At 57.8% G+C, this 24061-nt stretch overlaps 10 protein-coding genes across 10 annotated transcripts; 5 read left to right on the top strand and 5 right to left on the bottom strand.

The window, feature by feature from the left end:
- Positions 1–665: 665 nt before the first annotated feature.
- LOC113488714 (claw keratin-like) lies at positions 666–1492 on the top strand. The gene is made up of 2 exons (XM_026864008.1): positions 666–1137; positions 1174–1492. The coding sequence occupies exons 1-2, from the start codon at positions 666–668 to the stop codon at positions 1389–1391; spliced, it is 690 nt and encodes a 229-aa protein (XP_026719809.1). The 3' UTR covers positions 1392–1492.
- Positions 1493–3588: 2096 nt separating this feature from the next.
- On the bottom strand, positions 3589–4007 carry LOC113488681 (scale keratin-like). The gene has a single exon (XM_026863967.1). The coding sequence runs from the start codon at positions 3989–3991 to the stop codon at positions 3626–3628; it is 366 nt and encodes a 121-aa protein (XP_026719768.1). The 5' UTR covers positions 3992–4007; the 3' UTR covers positions 3589–3625.
- A 1816-nt stretch (positions 4008–5823) lies between these two features.
- LOC113488682 (scale keratin-like) lies at positions 5824–6192 on the top strand. The gene has a single exon (XM_026863968.1). The coding sequence runs from the start codon at positions 5827–5829 to the stop codon at positions 6190–6192; it is 366 nt and encodes a 121-aa protein (XP_026719769.1). The 5' UTR covers positions 5824–5826.
- Positions 6193–8685: 2493 nt separating this feature from the next.
- LOC113488625 (scale keratin-like) lies at positions 8686–10082 on the bottom strand. The gene is made up of 3 exons (XM_026863906.1): positions 10047–10082; positions 9459–9552; positions 8686–9209 (listed from the first exon to the last, which is right to left on the bottom strand). The coding sequence occupies exons 1-3, from the start codon at positions 10080–10082 to the stop codon at positions 8686–8688; spliced, it is 654 nt and encodes a 217-aa protein (XP_026719707.1).
- A 782-nt stretch (positions 10083–10864) lies between these two features.
- Positions 10865–11245, top strand: LOC113488713 (scale keratin-like). The gene has a single exon (XM_026864007.1). It carries the CDS (start codon positions 10880–10882, stop codon positions 11243–11245), a length of 366 nt encoding a protein of 121 aa, XP_026719808.1. The 5' UTR covers positions 10865–10879.
- A 2486-nt stretch (positions 11246–13731) lies between these two features.
- On the bottom strand, positions 13732–15700 carry LOC113488624 (scale keratin-like). Its single transcript, XM_026863905.1, has 4 exons — positions 15618–15700; positions 14521–14581; positions 14179–14196; positions 13732–14118 (listed from the first exon to the last, which is right to left on the bottom strand). Exons 1-4 carry the CDS (start codon positions 15698–15700, stop codon positions 13732–13734), a joined length of 549 nt encoding a protein of 182 aa, XP_026719706.1.
- Positions 15701–15910: 210 nt separating this feature from the next.
- LOC113488712 (scale keratin-like) lies at positions 15911–16291 on the top strand. The gene has a single exon (XM_026864006.1). The coding sequence runs from the start codon at positions 15926–15928 to the stop codon at positions 16289–16291; it is 366 nt and encodes a 121-aa protein (XP_026719807.1). The 5' UTR covers positions 15911–15925.
- Positions 16292–18654: 2363 nt separating this feature from the next.
- LOC113488711 (scale keratin-like) lies at positions 18655–19026 on the bottom strand. Its single transcript, XM_026864005.1, has one exon. It carries the CDS (start codon positions 19018–19020, stop codon positions 18655–18657), a length of 366 nt encoding a protein of 121 aa, XP_026719806.1. The 5' UTR covers positions 19021–19026.
- A 1807-nt stretch (positions 19027–20833) lies between these two features.
- LOC113488706 (scale keratin-like) lies at positions 20834–21221 on the top strand. Its single transcript, XM_026863999.1, has one exon. The coding sequence runs from the start codon at positions 20850–20852 to the stop codon at positions 21213–21215; it is 366 nt and encodes a 121-aa protein (XP_026719800.1). The 5' UTR covers positions 20834–20849; the 3' UTR covers positions 21216–21221.
- A 2474-nt stretch (positions 21222–23695) lies between these two features.
- On the bottom strand, positions 23696–24061 carry LOC113488708 (scale keratin-like). Its single transcript, XM_026864002.1, has one exon. It carries the CDS (start codon positions 24059–24061, stop codon positions 23696–23698), a length of 366 nt encoding a protein of 121 aa, XP_026719803.1.

Here is a 24061-nt window from a genome sequence, read left to right as displayed (position 1 = left end):
CTTCTTTATTTTTAATGCTAAATTCTACACGATATTATGGATTCGTGGGTGAGAGAACTGCTGGTGTCGGAAGGTGTAACCCTTAGAAAAAAACGGGAAGTTTTTCTATGCTACTTTGAATAATCATTTCCCAGGCGTTTTAGTTTCAATTCAGAATCTACATGCATTATAAAATTTAAAAACAACAGAGTGATCGCAGTATCTACCACCTTGTGGTAGCATTTGTCCCATACAGGCAAACAATCTATTTGGAAGTTGAGTTGCTGCTGGGGAAGCAATATCGAACTGTAGAAAGAGATGGGCTATATCCGACACTTCTTTTTCTTAACTTGCTGTGAATACATTAAGAAACTTTCGTCTGCTTCATCTGGTCTTAGTAAATTAGATTCATCGTGCTACAAGCAAGAGCACTGATCTCAAGGTTCACCATGCATGACGCTAGATGTCTGCATCTGTGCATGACATCTAGGAGATCTTGACAGGAAACAATCCAGAATAGGATTTACGTGACCAGATGTAGGCAATAATGTGCAAGACGATGAACCCCGGGCTGTCACAATTTCCACTGACTATAAGCAAGCACAGGGGTCTAGAGTCAGGTGACAAATTCTGCATCTGAAACCTGCTTAACGCTGTGCATTGCAGACTCAGCCGTCACAAGGAGGATGTCCTGCTACAGCGAGTCCTGCAGACCCTGCGGGGTGACCTGCCCTCAGCCGATTGCCGAGAGCTACAATGAGCCATGTGTGCAGCAGTGCCCCGACTCCAGAGCTGTGATCTTCCCCCCGCTGGCTGTGGTGACAATGCCAGGCCCCATCCTGAGCTCTTTTCCTCAGGAGAGCGTTGTGGGGTCGTCAGGCCCAGCCTGGCTGGGGCGTTCCTTCTGTTCCCGAAGCTCCCAGGGCTCTGGAGGCTCCTTTGGTTTGGGAGGCTTTGGAGGCTATGGGAGCTCCCTGGGTCTGGGGGGTTTGACTGGCTATGGGGGCTCAGCTGGCTATGGGAGCTCCTTTGGTTTGGGGGGCTATAGGGGTTATGGGAGCTCTCTGGGTTTGGGGGGCTCCCGAGGCTATGGGAGCTCCTTTGGTCTGGGGGGCTACGGCAGCTCCCTGGGCTTTGGGAGCTTGGGTGGCTCTGGGGGCTCCCGGGGCTCTGGGGGTTCCTTTGGCTTGGGAGGTTACGGGGGGTCCCTTGGGTACGGCCGTTCCCTAGGTCCTGGAGATGCCATGGGCTACGGGGGCTCCCTGGGCTTTGGGGGCCAACGTGGGTGCAGTGGCTTTGGCAACTGTGGGAGGTCCTACAGCTCTGGCTTCTCCTCCGGTGGCACGGGGTATTACCTGCCCGGAGCTCAGAGGTGGAGCAGGTCCCGCCGCGGGAGCTGTGGGGCTTTCTAAAGTCCCCAGCATGGTGCCCAGAACCAGCAACAGCCCCGAAACCAGGCCCAGGCACGAGGACACGGAGCAAGAGCCGTGGGCACTAGCAGCATGCATCAGCTGCCCTGGCACGGGGGCAGGAGGTGGCTGTGTGCGCCCAGCAGCCCACTGCCCCGTGCCCCCGTGCGCCCTGGCTGCACGGCTCAGCCTCGCTACCCCCCGCGTCCCTCCATCCCCCTGGCTGTCCCCCAGGTCCTGAGCGGGGCACTGGAACCAGAGCATGACACCCGCGTCACTCCTTCGTCCTTGTTGTATTGCCTTGATTTTCTGTGATTGGCTGCTCGGCTTCTCTTTCACATTAAAATCCCACGGTGTTGCACAAGAGCCTCTCTGGTTTTCATTTGTCCTTTACCCTCCTCTTGGAGCAATATTCACTCTTGTCCAGGGGAGGAGAGACTGGACTCCCTCAGTATTCCAAGTTGCATGACAAAAAATGAACATTTTTTCAACCCTTCATGCAGTTCTTCAGTAAGTCTGTTTAATTTTTGGGGGGGTTGCAGCGCTTTATTTGATAGGTACTCTTCAGAAGTTTTCTGTCAGTGCAAACTGATCTATAAATGGCCTGAAAACAGTTTTCTCTATCCATGCCATTAGGTTGAAAGGCATTCCATGTAGGGATTTGATTTCTGTTTAATTCTATAACTGAATTAAAAAATCAGAATAGCTTATCATGGGAAAATAAAAATTTTTCAGTTGATGAGGAGGAATTTTTTTTTTTTTTTTTCTGAGCAGGAAATCCTTTGTGATATTTGAAATTCACTACTAGTTCTCACTGATGTATTTTGCACATTTTTCTTCGAAGGGGTGGTTTTCTGAGCCATCATTCATAGATACCAGGATGGGATGTATGGTGTGGATAGAGCACTGAGCTCGGATGAGTTCACAGCCTGCTCTGCTTGGCAGAAGATCTCAGTTAAACGTTGAAGAAAATGTGGGGTATTTTCTTAGCTTTAAATGTTCTTGTTATCGTAAAACAACAATAGCCAAGGGAACATTGGGAAAGCCCCGTGAGAGGTAAGATTTCTGGGATTTCTGCAGTGTTTATGAACTGCTTTTGTCTGCCAGTGATGGGGATGGAAACGAGATACCGAAAGCTGAACCTCATGAGCTATAAAACCGTTCAGAAAGCTACACTTAAAAGGGGGGTGGGGAAGCAGAAATCTGATTGTATTATGCAGCAGAACTTTAAGAATGAAAGTTAGAGGAAAACAATACAAACCTCTCCTTCATTGACAGAGTTCAAAATCATCGAATTTCTGAAATTAGTCAAATACCCTCAACCATCATAAAATAAGAACCAAGATAGGAAGAATGTAGATCATGAATCCACTTAAAAAGGAGATTAAGACTTTCAGGAGATTAACCAGGGATGTTCCTGCTACCTTTATCATGGCCCAGAGCTGCTGTGGAGGAACCTGCTGTACTGGTGTGAAGATTATGGGCTGCAGTACCTGCTGCTGAGCACAGAAAAGGCGGAAATCCCATAGCCAAGAAGGGCCCTGGGGTCCTAGAGGTAACTCAGGAGCTCCCCAGTCCAAGGTATCACCCAGAATCAGTGGAGCAGCAGGAGTTGGTGCCACTCCCAGGCTCAGAAGATGAGGCAAAGGATCACTGCCAGGACCTGTCCTGCCCTTTGTCCTTTCCCAGGCTCCAGCAAGCCCCACCACAGGGCTCTCTTCTCCTGACATCCTCCCTCTCCCAGCAACATCCACCCTCACCTCAACTGGTCAACTCAGGACCAGCATTTACCCTCCCACAACTGCTGGGCACCTGCCCCCAGGCTCTCCCTAGCTTGGGACAAGGAAGGAGTGAGACATGACTTGGATGCAGGAAAACTTTATTATGCCCAGAAGGGCAGGAGAGGCTGCCAGGGAGATCTTGGGCAAGACCAGAGAGGCTGGTGCCATGTGTTGAGGCAGTCAGAGGGATATTCTCCAGAGCATGCTTTCTTACTCTGGATGCCCCCTTGGTGCAGCATTCCAGATCCCAAGGACTTGGCCCTGCAGCCTCACAGAACCCTTCAGGTCCAGATCCTGCCCCATCCAATGGCCAGGAGGAGAAGGGAGGGCAGGAGAAGGTGTTGGCTCGGCTGCAGCTGCTCAGCACTGCTCAGCGCCTCGTGCCCGCCAGCTCAGCCCTGCATGGGGGTGGTGTTGGCGATTGGGCTGGGGCCAGTGCCTGGGGCTGGGCTGGGTCTAGCAGGGCCCACAGGTGTCCCAGAGCTTCCTGCTGTAGCGGGGCAGGGCACAAGGGCTGCAGGCAGGAGAAGCGTAGGGTCTGCCAAAGGTGCAGAGGCCCCCTGAGCCCAGCGTGGCCCCGGCGCCATAGAGGCCCCCCAGCCCCAGGTTGCCCCCAAAGGCGGGGGCTCCGGACGAGCCCACCACGGCTTGCTGGGGGAAGGAGCTGAGGATGGGGCCGGGGAAGGTGACGACGACGGGGGGCGGCTGGATGAAGGCCGACGAGTCGGGGCACTGCCGGGCGCACAGCTCGTTGCAGCTCTCAGCGATGGGCTGGGGGACGGCGACGCCGCTTTTCGGTGGGCACAGGTCGTAGCAAGACATCTTTGTGTGAGAGAGCTGAGCCTGAAACACACGGCCACAAGAACAGGTGTCGTGAATGCGGAGGAGATACCCCAGCTGTGCAGTGCCCTCTTCCCAGGGCTGCCCCAAACCAGCAAAGGCCACAGCAACCACCATGAGCTCCGTGCCCAGCGCTTGCCCTGAGCCCAAACACCCCCTCAGTGCCCTCCTCTCTGCACTCCGAGGGCACACAAAGACTCCCCGAGAGCCTGTGCAGGGCCTGGCTCTGCATGTCCCGGCCACGGGGCTCCCTCCTCCTCCCGCTGTGGCTCAGCCCACCCTGGCTGTCCAAGGCAGCTGCCACACGCCTGCTGCCCTCAGAGCTCTCCTGGCCAGGGAGGCCCCAAGCCGCTCCCTGCCACAGGAGGCAGAGACCCACAGGCACCCACCTTCCCTTTCCTGAGCAGAGCGAGGCAGGAGCGATGGATGCCAGTGCTCGCTGAGGGCAGAGCTTTTATGCGGTGTGCTGAGTGAGGGGAGGAGCTGCTGAGTTGGGAGCAAGTGGCCCTCGGAGGACAAGCCCCTGGTCCCTCCCTGCGTGGCACGGGGCTGTTGTGCTGACGCCGCTTCCTCAGCAGCCCCAACCCGCTCTATCAGCCCCTGCAATTACCCTGCTCGGGCGCTTGCCAGCTGCCACCTCATGGGCCAAATGAGCCCCAGTGTCTTTTCATTATCACAGGGCGTAAGAGGGCACGCAGCGTGACAAAGGCTGATTGCAAGTGCTCTGCATGCCAGAGCTCTTACCCCAGGGCTTGGTCTTAGGGTCGCACATGCCTTTTTTGCAGAGCTACCAGTAAGACCAGGGTCTTGGCACTGACCAAGAAGGCCCCTTGCATAGGCCTCCCGCATACCAGTGCCCAAATGACGTATGTCGTGAATCTGTAATTTAGAGGGGCACGAGGTTATGAAATGGCAGAGCAGAAGCACTCCTCTGCGGCACTGCCTGCTCAGCACAATACATCACTCGCCAGCCCTACGGAGCCGGCCTCCATCTGCCTACAGGCGTTGGTCATCGACCTCTGCCAGTCTGGGGCAGAAAGACCCCCCGTGCTCTTCCCTCCTGAGCTGTTTGCTGTAAAGTTCACAGATCCCCTCTTACGCACCATGACACAAGCTCGTGCCACTCCTACTCCAGCCCCACCAGCCCCTCACAGATGTGTTGGTACTCCCCTTGCCTGGGGCCAGTGCTGGAAAGGGGCTTCCTGCGTTGTGCTGTGGAGCTGGGAGTCCTGTCTGAAGGTTCATCTCCAGCAGCCCCCAGTGGAAATGGCCCCACTGGGCTCTGGGGGAGCTCTTCTTCCCGCGGTATCCAGCTGAGGATACAAGGCTGAGATGTCTTCCCAGGGCAGCATGGGGCTGGCAGGAGCTGCAGAAGCACGGCCCTCCCCTGCCGGGTGCAGCCCCCAGCAGGCAGATGCTGTTGCCATGTAGCCCCTGAAGGAGAAACACCTGGAAAGGCTCTGAGACAACGTGTGATTCTGTGGTGAGGGAATGCTGACTCAACGCGGGGCAGGAGATGGACAGCGCCATTGTCAATTTTGTCATCATTGTCATCGTTGTCATGGGCAGGAGGGAGTGCCCCTCTGCACATTGGCCCACGGGGTGCTGAGCAATGGTGGGGATGGTATAAAAGCTCTGCCTCTGCCAGGCTCTCCCATCCTCTGCTCTGGCCGCCTTCTCCTTGGGGAACAGGGTAAGTCTGGGAGCGCTTCTCCTCCTGGATCCATGAGACAGCTCCTCCAGCTCTGATGCTCATCCACTACTATTCTACTGCAATCCCTTTTCTCTTTCAGAGCACCATCTGACCTCACACAAAGATGTCTTGCTACGACCTGTGCCCACCGAAAAGCGGCGTCGCCGTCCCCCAGCCCATCGCTGAGAGCTGCAACGAGCTGTGCGCCCGGCAGTGCCCCGACTCGTCGGCCTTCATCCAGCCGCCCCCCGTCGTCGTCACCTTCCCCGGCCCCATCCTCAGCTCCTTCCCCCAGCAAGCCGTGGTGGGCTCGTCCGGAGCCCCCGCCTTTGGGGGCAACCTGGGGCTGGGGGGCCTCTATGGCGCCGGGGCCACGCTGGGCTCAGGGGGCCTCTGCACCTTTGGCAGACCCTACGCTTCTCCTGCCTGCAGCCCTTGTGCCCTGCCCCGCTACAGCAGGAAGCTCTGGGACACCTGTGGGCCCTGCTAGACCCAGCCCAGACCCAGGCACTGGCCCCAGCCCAATCGCCAACACCACCCCCATGCAGGGCTGAGCTGGCGGGCACGAGGCTCTGAGCAGTGCTGAGCAGCCACAGCCAACACCTGGGCAGCTGGCAGTGCCACACACCCTCAGCCCTTTCCTCATCCCTTCCCCTGCCCTCTGCTCCCCTCTACTCCTTTCTCCTCCCAGATATTGGACGGGGCAGCATGTGGACTTGAAGGGCTCTTCGAGGCTGCAGGGCCAACTCCTCGGCATCTGGAATGCTGCACCATGGGGGCATCTGGAGCTGAAAGCCTTGCTCTGGAGAAAATCCCTCTGCCTCCCACCTTTTGTGGAAACCTGATGCTCTGGTCTTGCCCTCAATCTGCTTACTACCTGTCCTGCCCCTCTGGACACAATAAAGTTTTCCTGCATCCAAGTCATGTCTCACTCCGTCATTGTCCCAAGCTTGGGAAACCGTGGTGGCAGGTGCCCAGCAGCTGTGGGAGGGTAAATGCTGGGTTTGAGATGCCCAAGGGAGGTGAGCGTGGGAAGTGCTGGGAGAGGGAGGATGCAGGAAGCAGGCAGGGGAAAGAGAGCCTTGTGGTGGGACTTGCAGGAGCTGGGGAGAGGGCAGAGGACAGGGAGCAGGGTAGGTACAAGCAGTGCTCCATCACTTCAGATTCTGAGCCCATGAGCAGCTCCAAATCTACAAGGTTCCACTGCTCTGCAGAAGCATGGCAGAATCTTTAGGCATCTGCTCAGAGGAGGCTGGATGGGAGCAAGTGTTTAACCTCACACCTGGGAAATGGCCGTCAGTATTCCATGGCATAGGACATCCTGCTCAGCAACAGAAAGCTGGGGGAAGAAGAAGGAAGGAGGATCTGTGGAGTGATGGCATTTGTCTTCTCAAATAACTATTGCCAGTGTGGCCATGCTGCTGTCCTGGAGATGGCTGAACACCTGAGCTAATGGCAAGTAGAATATGAATTCCTTGATTGCTTGGTGGCATGCAAGGCTTTTCCTTTCTGCTTAAACTCTCTTTATCCCAAACACACCAGTTTTCTCTCTTTCTCACTTTTAGGCCTCCCAATCCTTCCCCCATGACAGCAGTGGAGGAGTGAGCGAGATGCTCTGGGATGTTTAGGTGTCAGCTGTTGTAAAATCTCAAAAATGCTGAAGGAACAGGGAGCAGCTGTCTCCTGGGGAGAGCCTTAGGAGCTGAAATATTTCCTCTGGGCTCTGAGGAACACCTGGGGTTTCTCATCAACTAATTCTCAGATCCCTGAAGGGAAGGCATCGAGAAGATGGGTCCAGGCTCTTGTCAGAGGTGTCCAGTGCCAGGACAAGAGGCAATGGGCACCAGCAGATACAGAGGAGCCTCTGCCTCAAACGTGCAAACCTCTTTTGCCACTGTGAGGGTACCGAGCACTGGAACAGGTTTTCTCATGTGTTTGTGGCATTTCTGTTCTTGGTCACAAAGTCATATGGACACAGTACTGGGCAGATGGCTCTGGGTGACCCTGCTGATGTAGCAGCATGAAAATATGCCCTGTAAAGGCTCCTGCCCAAGAATCAGGTCGTTATTTCTGTCATTTTCTGTCTGTGGCAGAGAATCGGGGAGCAGCAAATTGTTCTGTGTTTGGGGTCAGAAGGGGATGGACAAAAGGATGGGGAAAGCAAAGGTGAAGGAGAGTGGAGCAGAAGGACAGGCAAGACAATGGGGAAGATGGAAGAGGACTCTGAAAGGGAATAAAAAGAAGAAATAATGGGAAAGAGGAGAGGAAAGAGAAGGGAAAAGGAAAATGATAGGGAAGAGGAAATGGAAACATCCCTATTCTTTCTGCCCAGGGGCTCAGACAGAGCCATGGAGGCATGAAGGGGCTGGAGTCACAACACCCATTGTCCCTGGATGGATCCCAGCCCCTGGGGCAGCCACACTCATGCCCAGGGAAGCTCAAGGTCTGCAAATGCCCAAGGGCTGCAGGTCCTGCAGGCAGCAATTGTGTCTGTGTCCAGGCAGGGCCCGTGGAACTCAGCTGTGGGACCGTGTGTGGCCAGAGCTGCCAGGGCTGTGGGGTCTCCCCAAAGGCAGCTCAGCCCAGATCTTGCTGGGACAGAGAGACTGCCCTGGTGCAGATGAGGGGGGTTCACGTGCAGGGTGAGGGAGCCCTACAGCCCATGTGGCTCAGTGAAAGTCAAAACTAAGAGAGAAATGTTAGATGCAGGATTCTTTATTTAAAGGGCAGGAAAGAACTACTGCAGAAAGACACATGAGGCAGAGGCAGGCAGGTTGTGCCTGAGGACTTCAAGAGAGCTGCTCCTTCAGGCTGCTGCCAGGCGGTGGCTGCTGGAGAGACAAGAAGTGCCCTGTGGGAGGACGGTGGCTTCAGGCCTCTAGGGATGGGACGGAGCATGGTGGAGGAGAGGCAGCGTGGAGAGAGGAGCAGAGGAGAAATGAATCTGAGATGCCCAGGGTCTCAGGTTTTTGTGGGTGTGGGTCTAGCAGGGCCCACAGGTGTCCCAGAGCTTCCTGCTGTAGCGGGGCAGGGCACAAGGGCTGCAGGCAGGAGAAGCGTAGGGTCTGCCAAAGGTGCAGAGGCCCCCTGAGCCCAGCGTGGCCCCGGCGCCATAGAGGCCCCCCAGCCCCAGGTTGCCCCCAAAGGCGGGGGCTCCGGACGAGCCCACCACGGCTTGCTGGGGGAAGGAGCTGAGGATGGGGCCGGGGAAGGTGACGACGACGGGGGGCGGCTGGATGAAGGCCGACGAGTCGGGGCACTGCCGGGCGCACAGCTCGTTGCAGCTCTCAGCGATGGGCTGGGGGACGGCGACGCCGCTTTTCGGTGGGCACAGGTCGTAGCAAGACATCTTTGTGTGAGAGAGCTGAGCCTGAAACACACGGCCACAAGAACAGGTGTCGTGAATGCGGAGGAGATACCCCAGCTGTGCAGTGCCCTCTTCCCAGGGCTGCCCCAAACCAGCAAAGGCCACAGCAACCACCATGAGCTCCGTGCCCAGCGCTTGCCCTGAGCCCAAACACCCCCTCAGTGCCCTCCTCTCTGCACTCCGAGGGCACACAAAGACTCCCCGAGAGCCTGTGCAGGGCCTGGCTCTGCATGTCCCGGCCACGGGGCTCCCTCCTCCTCCCGCTGTGGCTCAGCCCACCCTGGCTGTCCAAGGCAGCTGCCACACGCCTGCTGCCCTCAGAGCTCTCCTGGCCAGGGAGGCCCCAAGCCGCTCCCTGCCACAGGAGGCAGAGACCCACAGGCACCCACCTTCCCTTTCCTGAGCAGAGCGAGGCAGGAGCGATGGATGCCAGTGCTCGCTGAGGGCAGAGCTTTTATGCGGTGTGCTGAGTGAGGGGAGGAGCTGCTGAGTTGGGAGCAAGTGGCCCTCGGAGGACAAGCCCCTGGTCCCTCCCTGCGTGGCACGGGGCTGTTGTGCTGACGCCGCTTCCTCAGCAGCCCCAACCCGCTCTATCAGCCCCTGCAATTACCCTGCTCGGGCGCTTGCCAGCTGCCACCTCATGGGCCAAATGAGTCCCAGTGTCTTTTCATTATCACAGGGCGTAAGAGGGCACGCAGCGTGACAAAGGCTGATTGCAAGTGCTCTGCATGCCAGAGCTCTTACCCCAGGGCTTGGTCTTAGGGTCCCACATGCCTTTTTTGCAGAGCTACCAGTAAGACCAGGGTCTTGGCACTGACCAAGAAGGCCCCTCGCAAAGGCCTCCCGCATACCAGTGCCCACATGACGTATGTCGTGCAGCTGTAATCTAGAGAGGCGCGAGGTTATGAAATAGCAGAGCACAGGCACTCCTCTGCGGCACTGCCTGCTCAGCACGATGCATCACTCGCCAGCCCTACAGAGCCGGCCTCCATCTGCCTGCAGGCGTTGGTCATCGACCTCTGCCAGTCTGGGGCAGAAAGACCCCCCATGCTCTTCCCTCCTGAGCTGCTTAGTTGAAGATTGACTAATCTCCTCCTTATCTCACATGGCACAAGCTTGTGCCACTCCTACGCCAGCTCCACCAGCCCTTCACAGTTGTGTTGGGATCCCCAGTAATGATGGCCAGTGCTGAGCAGGGGGTTCCCTCAGCGTGCTGTGGAGCTGGGAGTCCTGTCTGAAGGTTCAGCTGCAGCAGCCCCCTGTGGGAATGGCCCTGTTGGGCTCAGGTACAATTCTCCTCCCCACAGAACCCAGCTGAGGGCACAGGGCTGAGATGTCTTCCCAGAGCAGAGCACAGGGCTGGCAGGAGCTGCAGAAGCACGGCCCTCTCCTGCCGGGTGCAGTCCCCAGCAGGGAGATGCTGTTGCCATGTAGCCCCTGAAGCAGAAACACCTGGAAAGGCTCTGAGACGACGTGTGATTCTGTGGTGAGGGGGTGCTGACTCAGGGGGGGTTAGGAACTGGACAGAGCCGTTGTCATCATTGTCATCGTTGTCATGGGCAGGAGGGAGTGCCCCTCTGCACATTGGCCCACGGGGTGCTGAGCAATGGTGGGGATGGTATAAAAGCTCTGCCTCTGCCAGGCTCTCCCATCCTCTGCTCTGGCCGCCTTCTCCTTGGGGAACAGGGTAAGTCTGGGAGCGCTTCTCCTCCTGGATCCATGAGCCAGCCCCTTGACCTCAGGCGATCTCCTCTACTGCAATCTTGCTATTTCTGTTCTCTTCCAGAGCACCGTCCGATCCCACACAAAGATGTCTTGCTACGACCTGTGCCCACCGAAAAGCGGCGTCGCCGTCCCCCAGCCCATCGCTGAGAGCTGCAACGAGCTGTGCGCCCGGCAGTGCCCCGACTCGTCGGCCTTCATCCAGCCGCCCCCCGTCGTCGTCACCTTCCCCGGCCCCATCCTCAGCTCCTTCCCCCAGCAAGCCGTGGTGGGCTCGTCCGGAGCCCCCGCCTTTGGGGGCAACCTGGGGCTGGGGGGCCTCTATGGCGCCGGGGCCACGCTGGGCTCAGGGGGCCTCTGCACCTTTGGCAGACCCTACGCTTCTCCTGCCTGCAGCCCTTGTGCCCTGCCCCGCTACAGCAGGAAGCTCTGGGACACCTGTGGGCCCTGCTAGACCCAGCCCAGACCCAGGCACTGGCCCCAGCCCAATCGCCAACACCACCCCCATGCAGGGCTGAGCTGGCGGGCACGAGGCTCTGAGCAGTGCTGAGCAGCCACAGCCAACACCTGGGCAGCTGGCAGTGCCACACACCCTCAGCCCTTTCCTCATCCCTTCCCCTGCCCTCTGCTCCCCTCTACTCCTTTCTCCTCCCAGATATTGGACGGGGCAGCATGTGGACTTGAAGGGCTCTTCGAGGCTGCAGGGCCAACTCCTCGGCATCTGGAATGCTGCACCATGGGGGCATCTGGAGCTGAAAGCCTTGCTCTGGAGAAAATCCCTCTGCCTCCCACCTTTTGTGGAAACCTGATGCTCTGGTCTTGCCCTCAATCTGCTCACTGCCTGTCCTGCCCCTGTGGGCACAATAAAGTTTTCCTGCATCCAAGTCATGTCTCACTCCCTCATTGTCCCAAGCTTGGGAAACCCTGGTGGCAGGTGCCCAGCAGCTGTGGGAGGGTAAATGCTGGGTTTGAGATGCCCAAGGGAGGTGAGCGTGGGAAGTGCTGGGAGAGGGAGGATGCAGGAAGCAGGCAGGGGAAAGAGAGCCTTGTGGTGGGACTTGCAGGAGCTGGGGAGAGGGCAGAGGACAGGGAGCAGGGTAGGTACAAGCAGTGCTCCATCACTTCAGATTCTGAGCCCATGAGCAGCAACAAATCTACAAGGTTCCACTGCTCTGCAGAAGCATGGCAGAATCTTCAGGCATCTGCTCAGAGGAGGCTGGATGGGAGCAAGTGTTTAACCTCACACCTGGGAAATGGCCGTCAGTATTCCATGGCATAGGACATCCTGCTCAGCAACAGAAAGCTGGGGGAAGAAGAAGGAAGGAGGATCTGTGGAGTGATGGTGTTTGTCTTCTCAAGTAACCACAGGCAGTGTGACCACCCTGTTCTCCTGGAGATGGCTGAACACCTGAGCTAATGGCAAGTAGAAAATGAATTCCTTATTTGAATGGCGGCATGCAAGGTTTTTCCTTTACTTCTTAAACTCTCTTTATCCCAACACACCAGTTTTCTCACTTTTAGCCCTCCGCTTCACTCACCCATCCCAGCAGAAGATGAGTGAGCGAGATGCTCAGGGCTGTTCAGTTACCAGCTGGGGTTAAACCACAGAAAATACTGAGGGGACAGGGAGCAGCTGTCTCCTGGGGAGAGACTCAGAGCACCGTGACTGTTCCTCCTGGCTCCAAGCAGGACTGGGTGGGTTCTTATCAATGTGCACGGATGCCTGAAGGGAAGTCTCAAGAAGATTGGTCCAGGCTCTTGTCAGAGGTGTCCAGTGCCAGAACAAGAGGCAATGGGCACCAGCTGAAACACAGGAGTCTCTGCCCCAACAGCCCAAAACTCTTTTGCCACTGTGAGGATGACAGAGCACTGGCACAGGTTATTCCAGGAGGATGGAATGTCGCCGTTCTTGGAGCAAAAGCCCTGTGGACACAGTGCTGAGCAGGGGGGTCTGGGTGATCCTGCTGAGGCAGCACCATAACAAGATGCCCTGCAAAGGCTCCTGCCACAAGAATCAGGCAGTTATTTCTGTCATTTTCTGTCTGTTGTTCTGTGTTGAGTGTCAGAAGGGGAAGGAAAAAAGGATGGGGAAAGGGATAGTGAAGGAGAAGAAGGTACAGGAAAAGAATGGGGAAGGGTGAGAAGTGGTGAAAGGGAAGAGGACTCTGAAAAAAATAAGAAGGAGGAGAATAAAGATGGAAAGAGAAAGAAAAAAAGGAAAGAGAAGGGAAAGGGAATCGGATAGGGAAGAGGAAATGTAAGCATCAATATTCTTTCTGCCCAAGGATGCAGACAGAGCCATGAAGGCATGAAGGGGCTGGAATCACAACACCCATTGTCCCTGGGTGGATCCCAGCCCCTGAGGCAGCCACACTCATGCCCAGGGAAGCTCAAGGTCTGCAAATGCCCAAGGGCTGCAGGTCCTGCAGGCAGCAGATGTGTCTGTGTCCAGGCAGGGCCCGTGGAACTCGGCTGTGGGACCGTGTGTGGCCAGAGCTGCCAGGGCTGTGGGGTCTCCCCAAAGGCAGCTCAGCCCAGATCTTGCTGGGACAGAGAGACTGCCCTGGTGCAGATGAGGGGGGTCACGTGCAGGGTGAGGGAGCCCTACAGCCCATGTGGCTCAGTGAAAGTCAAAACTAAGAGAAAGAGATGTTAGATGCAGGATGCTTTTATTTTAAATGCAGGAAACAACCACTGGAGAATGACACATGAGGCAGAGGCAGGCAGGTTGTCCTTATGGGCTTCAAAAGTGCTGCTCCTTCAGGCTGCTGCCAGGCGGTGGCTGCTGGAGAAACAAGAAGTGCCCTGTGGGAGGAGGGTGGCTTCAGGCCTCTGGGGATTGGCAGGAGCATGGACTAGGAGAGGCAGCGTGGAGAGAGGAGAAGGAGAGGAGAAATGAATCTGAGATGCCCAGGGCATCAGGTTTTTGTAGGTGTGGGTCTAGCAGGGCCCACAGGTGTCCCAGAGCTTCCTGCTGTAGCGGGGCAGGGCACAAGGGCTGCAGGCAGGAGAAGCGTAGGGTCTGCCAAAGGTGCAGAGGCCCCCTGAGCCCAGCGTGGCCCCGGCGCCATAGAGGCCCCCCAGCCCCAGGTTGCCCCCAAAGGCGGGGGCTCCGGACGAGCCCACCACGGCTTGCTGGGGGAAGGAGCTGAGGATGGGGCCGGGGAAGGTGACGACGACGGGGGGCGGCTGGATGAAGGCCGACGAGTCGGGGCACTGCCGGGCGCACAGCTCGTTGCAGCTCTCAGCGATGGGCTGGGGGACGGCGACGCCGCTTTTCGGTGGGCACAGGTCGTAGCAAGACATCTTTGTGTGAGATAGCTGAGCCTGAAACACATGGCCACAAGAACAGGTGTCGTGAATGCGGAGGAGATACCCCAGCTGTGCAGTGCCCTCTTCCCAGGGCTGCCCCAAACCAGCAAAGGCCACAGCAACCACCATGAGCTCCGTGCCCAGCGCTTGCCCTGAGCCCAAACACCCCCTCAGTGCCCTCCTCTCTGCACTCCGAGGGCACACAAAGACTCCCCGAGAGCCTGTGCAGGGCCTGGCTCTGCATGTCCCGGCCACGGGGCTCCCTCCTCCTCCCGCTGTGGCTCAGCCCACCCTGGCTGTCCAAGGCAGCTGCCACACGCCTGCTGCCCTCAGAGCTCTCCTGGCCAGGGAGGCCCCAAGCCGCTCCCTGCCACAGGAGGCAGAGACCCACAGGCACCCACCTTCCCTTTCCTGAGCAGAGCGAGGCAGGAGCGATGGATGCCAGTGCTCGCTGAGGGCAGAGCTTTTATGCGGTGTGCTGAGTGAGGGGAGGAGCTGCTGAGTTGGGAGCAAGTGGCCCTCGGAGGACAAGCCCCTGGTCCCTCCCTGCGTGGCACGGGGCTGTTGTGCTGACGCCGCTTCCTCAGCAGCCCCAACCCGCTCTATCAGCCCCTGCAATTACCCTGCTCGGGCGCTTGCCAGCTGCCACCTCATGGGCCAAATGAGCCCCAGTGTCTTTTCATTATCACAGGGCGTAAGAGGGCACGCAGCGTGACAAAGGCTGATTGCAAGTGCTCTGCATGCCAGAGCTCTTACCCCAGGGCTTGGTCTTAGGGTCGCACATGCCTTTTTTGCAGAGCTACCAGTAAGACCAGGGTCTTGGCACTGACCAAGAAGGCCCCTCGCAAAGGCCTCCTGCATACCAGTGCCCACATGACGTATGTCATGCAACCGTAATCTAGAGAGGCGCGAGGTTACGAAATGGCAGAGCACAGGCACTCCTCTGCGGCACTGCCTGCTCAGCACGATGCATCACTCGCCAGCCCTACAGAGCCGGCCTCCATCTGCCTGCAGGCGTTGGTCATCGACCTCTGCCAGTCTGGGGCAGAAAGACCCCCCATGCTCTTCCCTCCTGAGCTGCTTAGTTGAAGATTGACTAATCTCCTCCTTATCTCACATGGCACAAGCTTGTGCCACTCCTACGCCAGCTCCACCAGCCCTTCACAGTTGTGTTGGGATCCCCAGTAATGATGGCCAGTGCTGAGCAGGGGGTTCCCTCAGCGTGCTGTGGAGCTGGGAGTCCTGTCTGAAGGTTCAGCTGCAGCAGCCCCCTGTGGGAATGGCCCTGTTGGGCTCAGGTACAACTCTCCTCCCCACAGAACCCAGCTGAGGGCACAGGGCTGAGATGTCTTCCCAGAGCAGAGCACAGGGCTGGCAGGAGCTGCAGAAGCACGGCCCTCTCCTGCCGGGTGCAGTCCCCAGCAGGGAGATGCTGTTGCCATGTAGCCCCTGAAGGAGAAACACCTGGAAAGGCTCTGAGACGACGTGTGATTCTGTGGTGAGGGGGTGCTGACTCAGGGGGGGTTAGGAACTGGACAGAGCCGTTGTCATCATTGTCATCGTTGTCATGGGCAGGAGGGAGTGCCCCTCTGCACATTGGCCCACGGGGTGCTGAGCAATGGTGGGGATGGTATAAAAGCTCTGCCTCTGCCAGGCTCTCCCATCCTCTGCTCTGGCCGCCTTCTCCTTGGGGAACAGGGTAAGTCTGGGAGCGCTTCTCCTCCTGGATCCATGAGCCAGCCCCTTGACCTCAGGCGCTCCCCTCTACTGCAATCTTGCTATTTCTGTTCTCTTGCAGAGCACCGTCCGATCCCACACAAAGATGTCTTGCTACGACCTGTGCCCACCGAAAAGCGGCGTCGCCGTCCCCCAGCCCATCGCTGAGAGCTGCAACGAGCTGTGCGCCCGGCAGTGCCCCGACTCGTCGGCCTTCATCCAGCCGCCCCCCGTCGTCGTCACCTTCCCCGGCCCCATCCTCAGCTCCTTCCCCCAGCAAGCCGTGGTGGGCTCGTCCGGAGCCCCCGCCTTTGGGGGCAACCTGGGGCTGGGGGGCCTCTATGGCGCCGGGGCCACGCTGGGCTCAGGGGGCCTCTGCACCTTTGGCAGACCCTACGCTTCTCCTGCCTGCAGCCCTTGTGCCCTGCCCCGCTACAGCAGGAAGCTCTGGGACACCTGTGGGCCCTGCTAGACCCACCCCAGCCCCAGGCACTGGCCCCAGCCCAATCGCCAACACCACCCCCATGCAGGGCTGAGCTGGCGGGCACGAGGCTCTGAGCAGTGCTGAGCAGCCACAGCCAACACCTGGGCAGCTGGCAGTGCCACACACCCTCAGCCCTTTCCTCATCCCTTCCCCTGCCCTCTGCTCCCCTCTACTCCCTTCTCCTCCCAGATGTTGGACGGGGCAGCATGTGGACTTGAAGGGCTCTTCGAGGCTGCAGGGCCAACTCCTCGGCATCTGGAATGCTGCACCATGGGGGCATCTGGAGCTGAAAGCCTTGCTCTGGAGAAAATCCCTCTGCCTCCCACCTTTTGTGGAAACCTGATGCTCTGGTCTTGCCCTCAATCTGCTCACTGCCTGTCCTGCCCCTGTGGGCACAATAAAGTTTTCCTGCATCCAAGTCATGTCTCACTCTGTCATTGTCCCAAGCTTGGGAAACCCTGGTGGCAGGTGCCCAGCAGCTGTGGGAGGGTAAATGCTGGGTTTGAGATGCCCAAGGGAGGTGAGCGTGGGAAGTGCTGGGAGAGGGAGGATGCAGGCAGCAGGCAGGGGAAAGAGAGCCTTGTGGTGGGACTTGCAGGAGCTGGGGAGAGGGCAGAGGACAGGGAGCAGGGTAGGTACAAGCAGTGCTCCATCACTTCAGATTCTGAGCCCATGAGCAGAAACAAATCTACAAGGTTCCACTGCTCTGCAGAAGCATGGCAGAATCTTCAGGCATCTGCTCAGAGGAGGCTGGATGGGAGCAAGTGTTTAACCTCACACCTGGGAAATGGCCGTCAGTATTCCATGGCATAGGACATCCTGCTCAGCAACAGAAAGCTGGGGGAAGAAGAAGGAAGGAGGATCTGTGGAGTGATGGTGTTTGTCTTCTCAAGTAACCACAGGCAGTGTGACCACCCTGTTCTCCTGGAGATGGCTGAACACCTGAGCTAATGGCAAGTAGAAAATGAATTCCTTATTTGCTTGGCTTGCATGAATCTCTTAAACTCTTTATCCCAACACACCAGTTTTCTCACTTTTAGTCCTCCAATTCACTCACCCATCCCAGCAGAAGATGTGTAAGCGAGGCGATCTGGTCTTTTTAGATGCCAGATGGGGTTAAACCACAAAAATGCTGAAGGGACAGGGAGACTATCTCTCCTGGTGAGAGCCTCAGAGCACCGTGAATGTTATTCCATGTATCAACTGGATGGCTTCTCATTATTGTGCACAGATCCTTGAAGGGAAGGGATCGAAAAGAATTGTCCAGGATCTTGTCAGAGGTGTCCAGTGCCAGGACAAGAGGCAATGGGCACCAGCAGATACAGAGGAGCCTCCGCCTCAAATGTGCAAACCTCTTTTGCCCCTGTGAGGGTACCGAGCACTGGCACAGGCTTCCTCAGGAGTTTGTGGTGTTTCTGTTCTTGGTCAGAAAGTCGTAAGGACACGGTAGTGGGCAGCTGGCTCTGTGTGACCCTGCTGAGACAGCAACATGACAAGAAGCCCTGTAAAGGTTCTTGCTCAAGAATCAGACGGATATTTCTGTCATATTCTGTCTGTGGCAGAGAATCGGGGAGCAGCAAATTGGTCTCTGGTAGGGGACAGAAGGGGATGGAGAAAAGGATGGGGAAAGCAAAGGTAAAGGAGATTGGAGCATAAAGACAGGCAACAAAATGGGGAAGATGGGAGAGGACTCTGCAAGGGAATAAAAAGAAGAAGAAGGAACGGGAAAGATAGGAGGAAAGAGAAGGGAAAGGAAAAATTATAGGTAAGAGGAAAAGGAAGCGTATCCATTCTTTCTGCCCAGGTGCTCAGACAGAGCCATGGAGGCATGAAGGGGCTGGAGTCACAACACCCATTGTCCCTGGATGGATCCCAGCCCCTGGGGCAGCCACACTCATGCCCAGGGAAGCTCAAGGTCTGCAAATGCCCAAGGGCTGCAGGTCCTGCAGGCAGCAAATGTGTCTGTGTCCAGGCAGGGCCCGTGGAACTCAGCTGTGGGACCGTGTGTGGCCAGAGCTGCCAGGGCTGTGGGGTCTCAGTGAAAGTCAAAACTAAGAGAGATGTTAGATGCAGGATTCTTTTATTGTGAGTGCAGGAAACAATCACTGGAAATTGACACATGAGGGAGAGGCAGGCAGGTTGTCCCTGTGGGCTTCAAGAGAGCTGCGCCTTCAGGCTGCTGCCAGGCGGTGGCTGCTGGAGAGACAAGAAGTGCCCTGTGGGAGGACGGTGGCTTGGTGCCTCTGGGGATGGGCAGGAGCATGGAGGAGGAGAAGCAGCATGCAGAGACGAGAAAGCGTGGAGAAGTGAAGCTGAGATGCCCAGGGTCTCACTTTTTTGAAGGTGTGGGTCTAGCAGGGCCCACAGGTGTCCCAGAGCTTCCTGCTGTAGCGGGGCAGGGCACAAGGGCTGCAGGCAGGAGAAGCGTAGGGTCTGCCAAAGGTGCAGAGGCCCCCTGAGCCCAGCGTGGCCCCGGCGCCATAGAGGCCCCCCAGCCCCAGGTTGCCCCCAAAGGCGGGGGCTCCGGACGAGCCCACCACGGCTTGCTGGGGGAAGGAGCTGAGGATGGGGCCGGGGAAGGTGACGACGACGGGGGGCGGCTGGATGAAGGCCGACGAGTCGGGGCACTGCCGGGCGCACAGCTCGTTGCAGCTCTCAGCGATGGGCTGGGGGACGGCGACGCCGCTTTTCGGTGGGCACAGGTCGTAGCAAGACATCTTTGTGTGAGATCGGACGGTGCTCTGCAAGAGAACAGAGATGGAGATAGGTAGAATAGTAGCGGAAGAGCATCAGAGGTGGAGGAGCTGTCTCAGGGACCAGGAGGAGAAGCGCTCCCAGACTTACCCTGTTCCCCAAGGAGAAGGCGGCCAGAGCAGAGGATGGGAGAGCCTGGCAGAGGCAGAGCTTTTATACCATCCCCACCATTGCTCAGCACCCCGTGGGCCAATGTGCAGAGGGGCACTCCCTCCTGCCCATGACAACGATGACAACGATGACAACGGCGCTGTCCATCTCCTGCCCCACCCTGAGTCAGCATCCTCTCAACACAGAATCACACGTCGTCTCAGAGCCTTTCCAGGTGTTTCTGCTTCAAGGTCTGCATGGCAACAGCATCTGCCTGCTGGGGGCTGTGCCCAGCAGGAGAGGGCCGTGCTTCTGCAGCTCCTGCCAGCCCTGTGCTCTGTCCTGGGAAGACATCTCAGCCCTGTGCCCTCAGCTGGGTTTCCCTGGGAGAAGAGTCGCACCAGAGCCCATTGGCCATTCCCACTGGGGCTCTTGCAGCTGAGCCTTCAGACGGGACTCCCAGCTCCCCAGCACCCCGAGGGAAGTCCCTGCTCACTACCAGCCCCCAGCAGTCGCCATCCCAGGACACATGAGAGGGGCCAGTGGGACTGTAGCAGGTCTAGCATGAGCTTGTGCTCTGTGGGATCAGGAGGGGATCTGTTGCCCTTGCACCGCCCAGCTCAGGAGGGAAGAGCATGGGGGGTCTTTCTGCCCCAGACTGGCAGAGGTCGATGACCAACGCCTGCAGGCAGATGGAGGCCGGCTCTGTAGGGCTGGCGAGTGATGCATCGTGCTGAGCAGGCAGTGCCGCAGAGGAGTGCCTGTGCTCTGCTATTTCATAACCTCGCGCCTCTCTAGATTACAGCTGCACGACATACGTCATGTGGGCACTGGTATGCGGGAGGCCTTTGCGAGGGGCCTTCTTGGTCAGTGCCAAGACCCTGGTCTTACTGGTAGCTCTGCAAAAAAGGCATGTGGGACCCTAAGACCAAGCCCTGGGGTAAGAGCTCTGGCATGCAGAGCACTTGCAATCAGCCTTTGTCACGCTGCGTGCCCTCTTACGCCCTGTGATAATGAAAAGACACTGGGGCTCATTTGGCCCATGAGGTGGCAGCTGGCAAGCGCCCGAGCAGGGTAATTGCAGGGGCTGATAGAGCGGGTTGGGGCTGCTGAGGAAGCGGCGTCAGCACAACAGCCCCGTGCCACGCAGGGAGGGACCAGGGGCTTGTCCTCCGAGGGCCACTTGCTCCCAACTCAGCAGCTCCTCCCCTCACTCAGCACACCGCATAAAAGCTCTGCCCTCAGCGAGCACTGGCATCCATCGCTCCTGCCTCGCTCTGCTCAGGAAAGGGAAGGTGGGTGCCTGTGGGTCTCTGCCTCCTGTGGCAGGGAGCGGCTTGGGGCCTCCCTGGGCAGGAGAGCTCTGAGGGCAGCAGGCGTGTGGCAGCTGCCTTGGACAGCCAGGGTGGGCTGAGCCACAGCGGGAGGAGGAGGGAGCCCCGTGGCCGGGACATGCAGAGCCAGGCCCTGCACAGGCTCTCGGGGAGTCTTTGTGTGCCCTCGGAGTGCAGAGAGGAGGGCACTGAGGGGGTGTTTGGGCTCAGGGCAAGCGCTGGGCACGGAGTTCATGGTGGTTGCTGTGGCCTTTGCTGGTTTGGGGCAGCCCTGGGAAGAGGGCACTGCACAGCTGGGGTATCTCCTCCGCATTCACGACACCTGTTCTTGTGGCCGTGTGTTTCAGGCTCAGCTCTCTCACACAAAGATGTCTTGCTACGACCTGTGCCCACCGAAAAGCGGCGTCGCCGTCCCCCAGCCCATCGCTGAGAGCTGCAACGAGCTGTGCGCCCGGCAGTGCCCCGACTCGTCGGCCTTCATCCAGCCGCCCCCCGTCGTCGTCACCTTCCCCGGCCCCATCCTCAGCTCCTTCCCCCAGCAAGCCGTGGTGGGCTCGTCCGGAGCCCCCGCCTTTGGGGGCAACCTGGGGCTGGGGGGCCTCTATGGCGCCGGGGCCACGCTGGGCTCAGGGGGCCTCTGCACCTTTGGCAGACCCTACGCTTCTCCTGCCTGCAGCCCTTGTGCCCTGCCCCGCTACAGCAGGAAGCTCTGGGACACCTGTGGGCCCTGCTAGACCCAGCCCAGCCCCAGGCACTGGCCCCAGCCCAATCGCCAACACCACCCCCATGCAGGGCTGAGCTGGCGGGCACGAGGCGCTGAGCAGCGCTGAGCAGCCACAGCCAACACCTGGGCAGCTGGCAGTGCCACACACCCTCAGCCCTTTCCTCACCCCTTATCCTGCCCTCTACTGCCCTCTCCTCCCAGATGTTGGACGGGGCAGCATGTGGACTTGAAGGGCTCTTCGAGGCTGCAGGGCCAACTCCTCGGCATCTGGAATGCTGCACCATGGGGGCATCTGGAGCTGAAAGCCTTGCTCTGGAGAAAATCCCTCTGCCTCCCACCTTTTGTGGAAACCCGCTGCTCTGCTTTTGCCTACAGTCTGCCTGACAACCTGTCCTGCCTCTCTGGGCACAATAAAGTTTTCCTGCATCCAAGTCATGTCTCACTCTGTCATTGTCCCAAGCTTGGGAAACCCTGGTGGCAGGTGCCCAGCAGCTGTGGGAGGGTACATGCTGGGTTTGAGATGCCCAAGGGAGGTGAACGTGGGAAGTGCTGGGAGAGGGAGGATGGAGGCAGCAGGCAGGGGAAAGAAAGCCTTGTGGTGGGACTTGCAGGAACTGGGGAGAGGGCAGAGGACAGGGAGCAGGGTAGGTACAAGCAGTGCTCCATCACTTCAGATTCTGAGCCTATGAGCAGAAACAACTCTACAAGGTTCCACTGCTCTGCAGAAGCATGGCAGAATCTTCAGGCATCTGCTCAGAGGAGGCTGGATGGGAGCAAGTGTTTAACCTCACACCTGGGAAATGGCCGTCAGTATTCCATGGCATAGGACATCCTGCTCAGCAACAGAAAGCTGGGGGAAGAAGAAGGAAGGAGTATCTGTGGAGTGATGGCATTTGTCTTCTCAAATAACTATTGCCAGTGTGGCCATGCTGCTGTCCTGGAGATGGCTGAACACCTGAGCTAATGGCAAGTAGAATATGAATTCCTTGATTGCTTGGTGGCATGCAAGGCTTTTCCTTTCTGCTTAAACTCTCTTTATCCCAAACACACCAGTTTTCTCTCTTTCTCACTTTTAGGCCTCCCAATCCTTCACCCATGACAGCAGTGGAGGAGTGAGCGAGATGCTCTGGGATGTTTAGGTGTCAGCTGTTGTAAAATCTCAAAAATGCTGAAGGGACAAGGAGCAGCTGCCTCCTGGGGAGAGCCTCAGGAAGCTGAAATATTTCCTCTGGGCTCTGAGGAACACCCGGGGTTTCTCATCAACTAATTCTCAGATCCCTGATGGGAAGGCATCGAGAAGATGGGTCCAGGCTCTTGTCAGAGGTGTCCAGTGCCAGGACAAGAGGCAATGGGCACCAGCAGATACAGAGGAGCCTCTGCCTCAAACGTGCAAACCTCTTTTGCCACTGTGAGGGTACCGAGCACTGGAACAGGTTTCCTCATGTGTTTGTGTCATTTCTGTTCTTGGTCACAAAGTCATATGGAAACGGTAGCGGGCAGTCGGCTCTGGGTGACCCTGCTGAGGCAGCAGCATGACAATAAACCCAGCAAAGGCTCCTGCTCAAGAATCAGGTCGTTATTTCTGTCATTTTGTCTCTGTGTCAGAGAATTCGGGAGGAGCAAATTGGTCTGTGTTTGAGGTCAGAAGGGGATGGACAAAAGGATGGGGAAAGCAAAGGTGGAGGAGAGTGGAGCAGAAGGACAGGCAAGACAATGTGGAAGATGGAAGAGGAATATGAAAGAGAATACAAATAAGAAAGAATGGGAAAGAGAAGAGGAAAGAGAAGGGAAATGGAAAGTGATAGGGAAGAGGAAAGTGAAGTGTCCTTATTCTTTCTGCCCAGGGATTCAGACAGAGTCATGGAGGCATGAAGGGGCTGGAGTCACAACACCCATTGTCCCTGGATGGATCCCAGCCCCTGGGGCAGCCACACTCATGCCCAGGGAAGCTCAAGGTCTGCAAATGCCCAAGGGCTGCAGGTCCTGCAGGCAGCAAATGTGTCTGTGTCCAGTCAGGAAATCAGCTGTGGGAACGTGTGTGGCCAGAGCTGCCAGGGCTGTGGGGTCTCCCCAAAGGCAGCTCAGCCCAGATCTGCTGGGACAGAGAGACTGCCCTGGTGCAGATGAGGGGGGTCACGTGCAGGGTGAGGGAGCCCTACAGCCCATGTGGTTCAGTGAAAGTCAAAACTAAGAGAGAGAGATGTTAGATGCAGGATTCTTTATTTAAAGGGCAGGAAAGAACTACTGCAGAAAGACACATGAGGGAGAGGCAGGCAGGTTGTCCCCGTGGGCTTCAAGAGAGCTGCTCCTTCAGGCTGCTGCCAGGGGGTGGCTGCTGGAGAGACAAGAAGTGCCCTGTGGGAGGACGGTGGCTTGGTGCCTCTGGGGATGGGCAGGAGCATGGTGGAGGAGAAGCAGCATGCAGAGACGAGAAAGCGTGGAGAAGTGAAGCTGAGATGCCCAGGGTCTCACTTTTTTGAAGGTGTGGGTCTAGCAGGGCCCACAGGTGTCCCAGAGCTTCCTGCTGTAGCGGGGCAGGGCACAAGGGCTGCAGGCAGGAGAAGCGTAGGGTCTGCCAAAGGTGCAGAGGCCCCCTGAGCCCAGCGTGGCCCCGGCGCCATAGAGGCCCCCCAGCCCCAGGTTGCCCCCAAAGGCGGGGGCTCCGGACGAGCCCACCACGGCTTGCTGGGGGAAGGAGCTGAGGATGGGGCCGGGGAAGGTGACGACGACGGGGGGCGGCTGGATGAAGGCCGACGAGTCGGGGCACTGCCGGGCGCACAGCTCGTTGCAGCTCTCAGCGATGGGCTGGGGGACGGCGACGCCGCTTTTCGGTGGGCACAGGTCGTAGCAAGACAT

Source organism: Athene cunicularia (genome assembly GCF_003259725.1).
Source record: "Athene cunicularia isolate RWA chromosome 25 unlocalized genomic scaffold, athCun1 chr25_part1, whole genome shotgun sequence".
Taxonomy (NCBI): domain Eukaryota; kingdom Metazoa; phylum Chordata; class Aves; order Strigiformes; family Strigidae; genus Athene; species Athene cunicularia.
The sequence above is the reverse complement of the archived record's forward strand: the minus strand, read 5'-3'. Positions and strand labels throughout refer to the sequence as shown.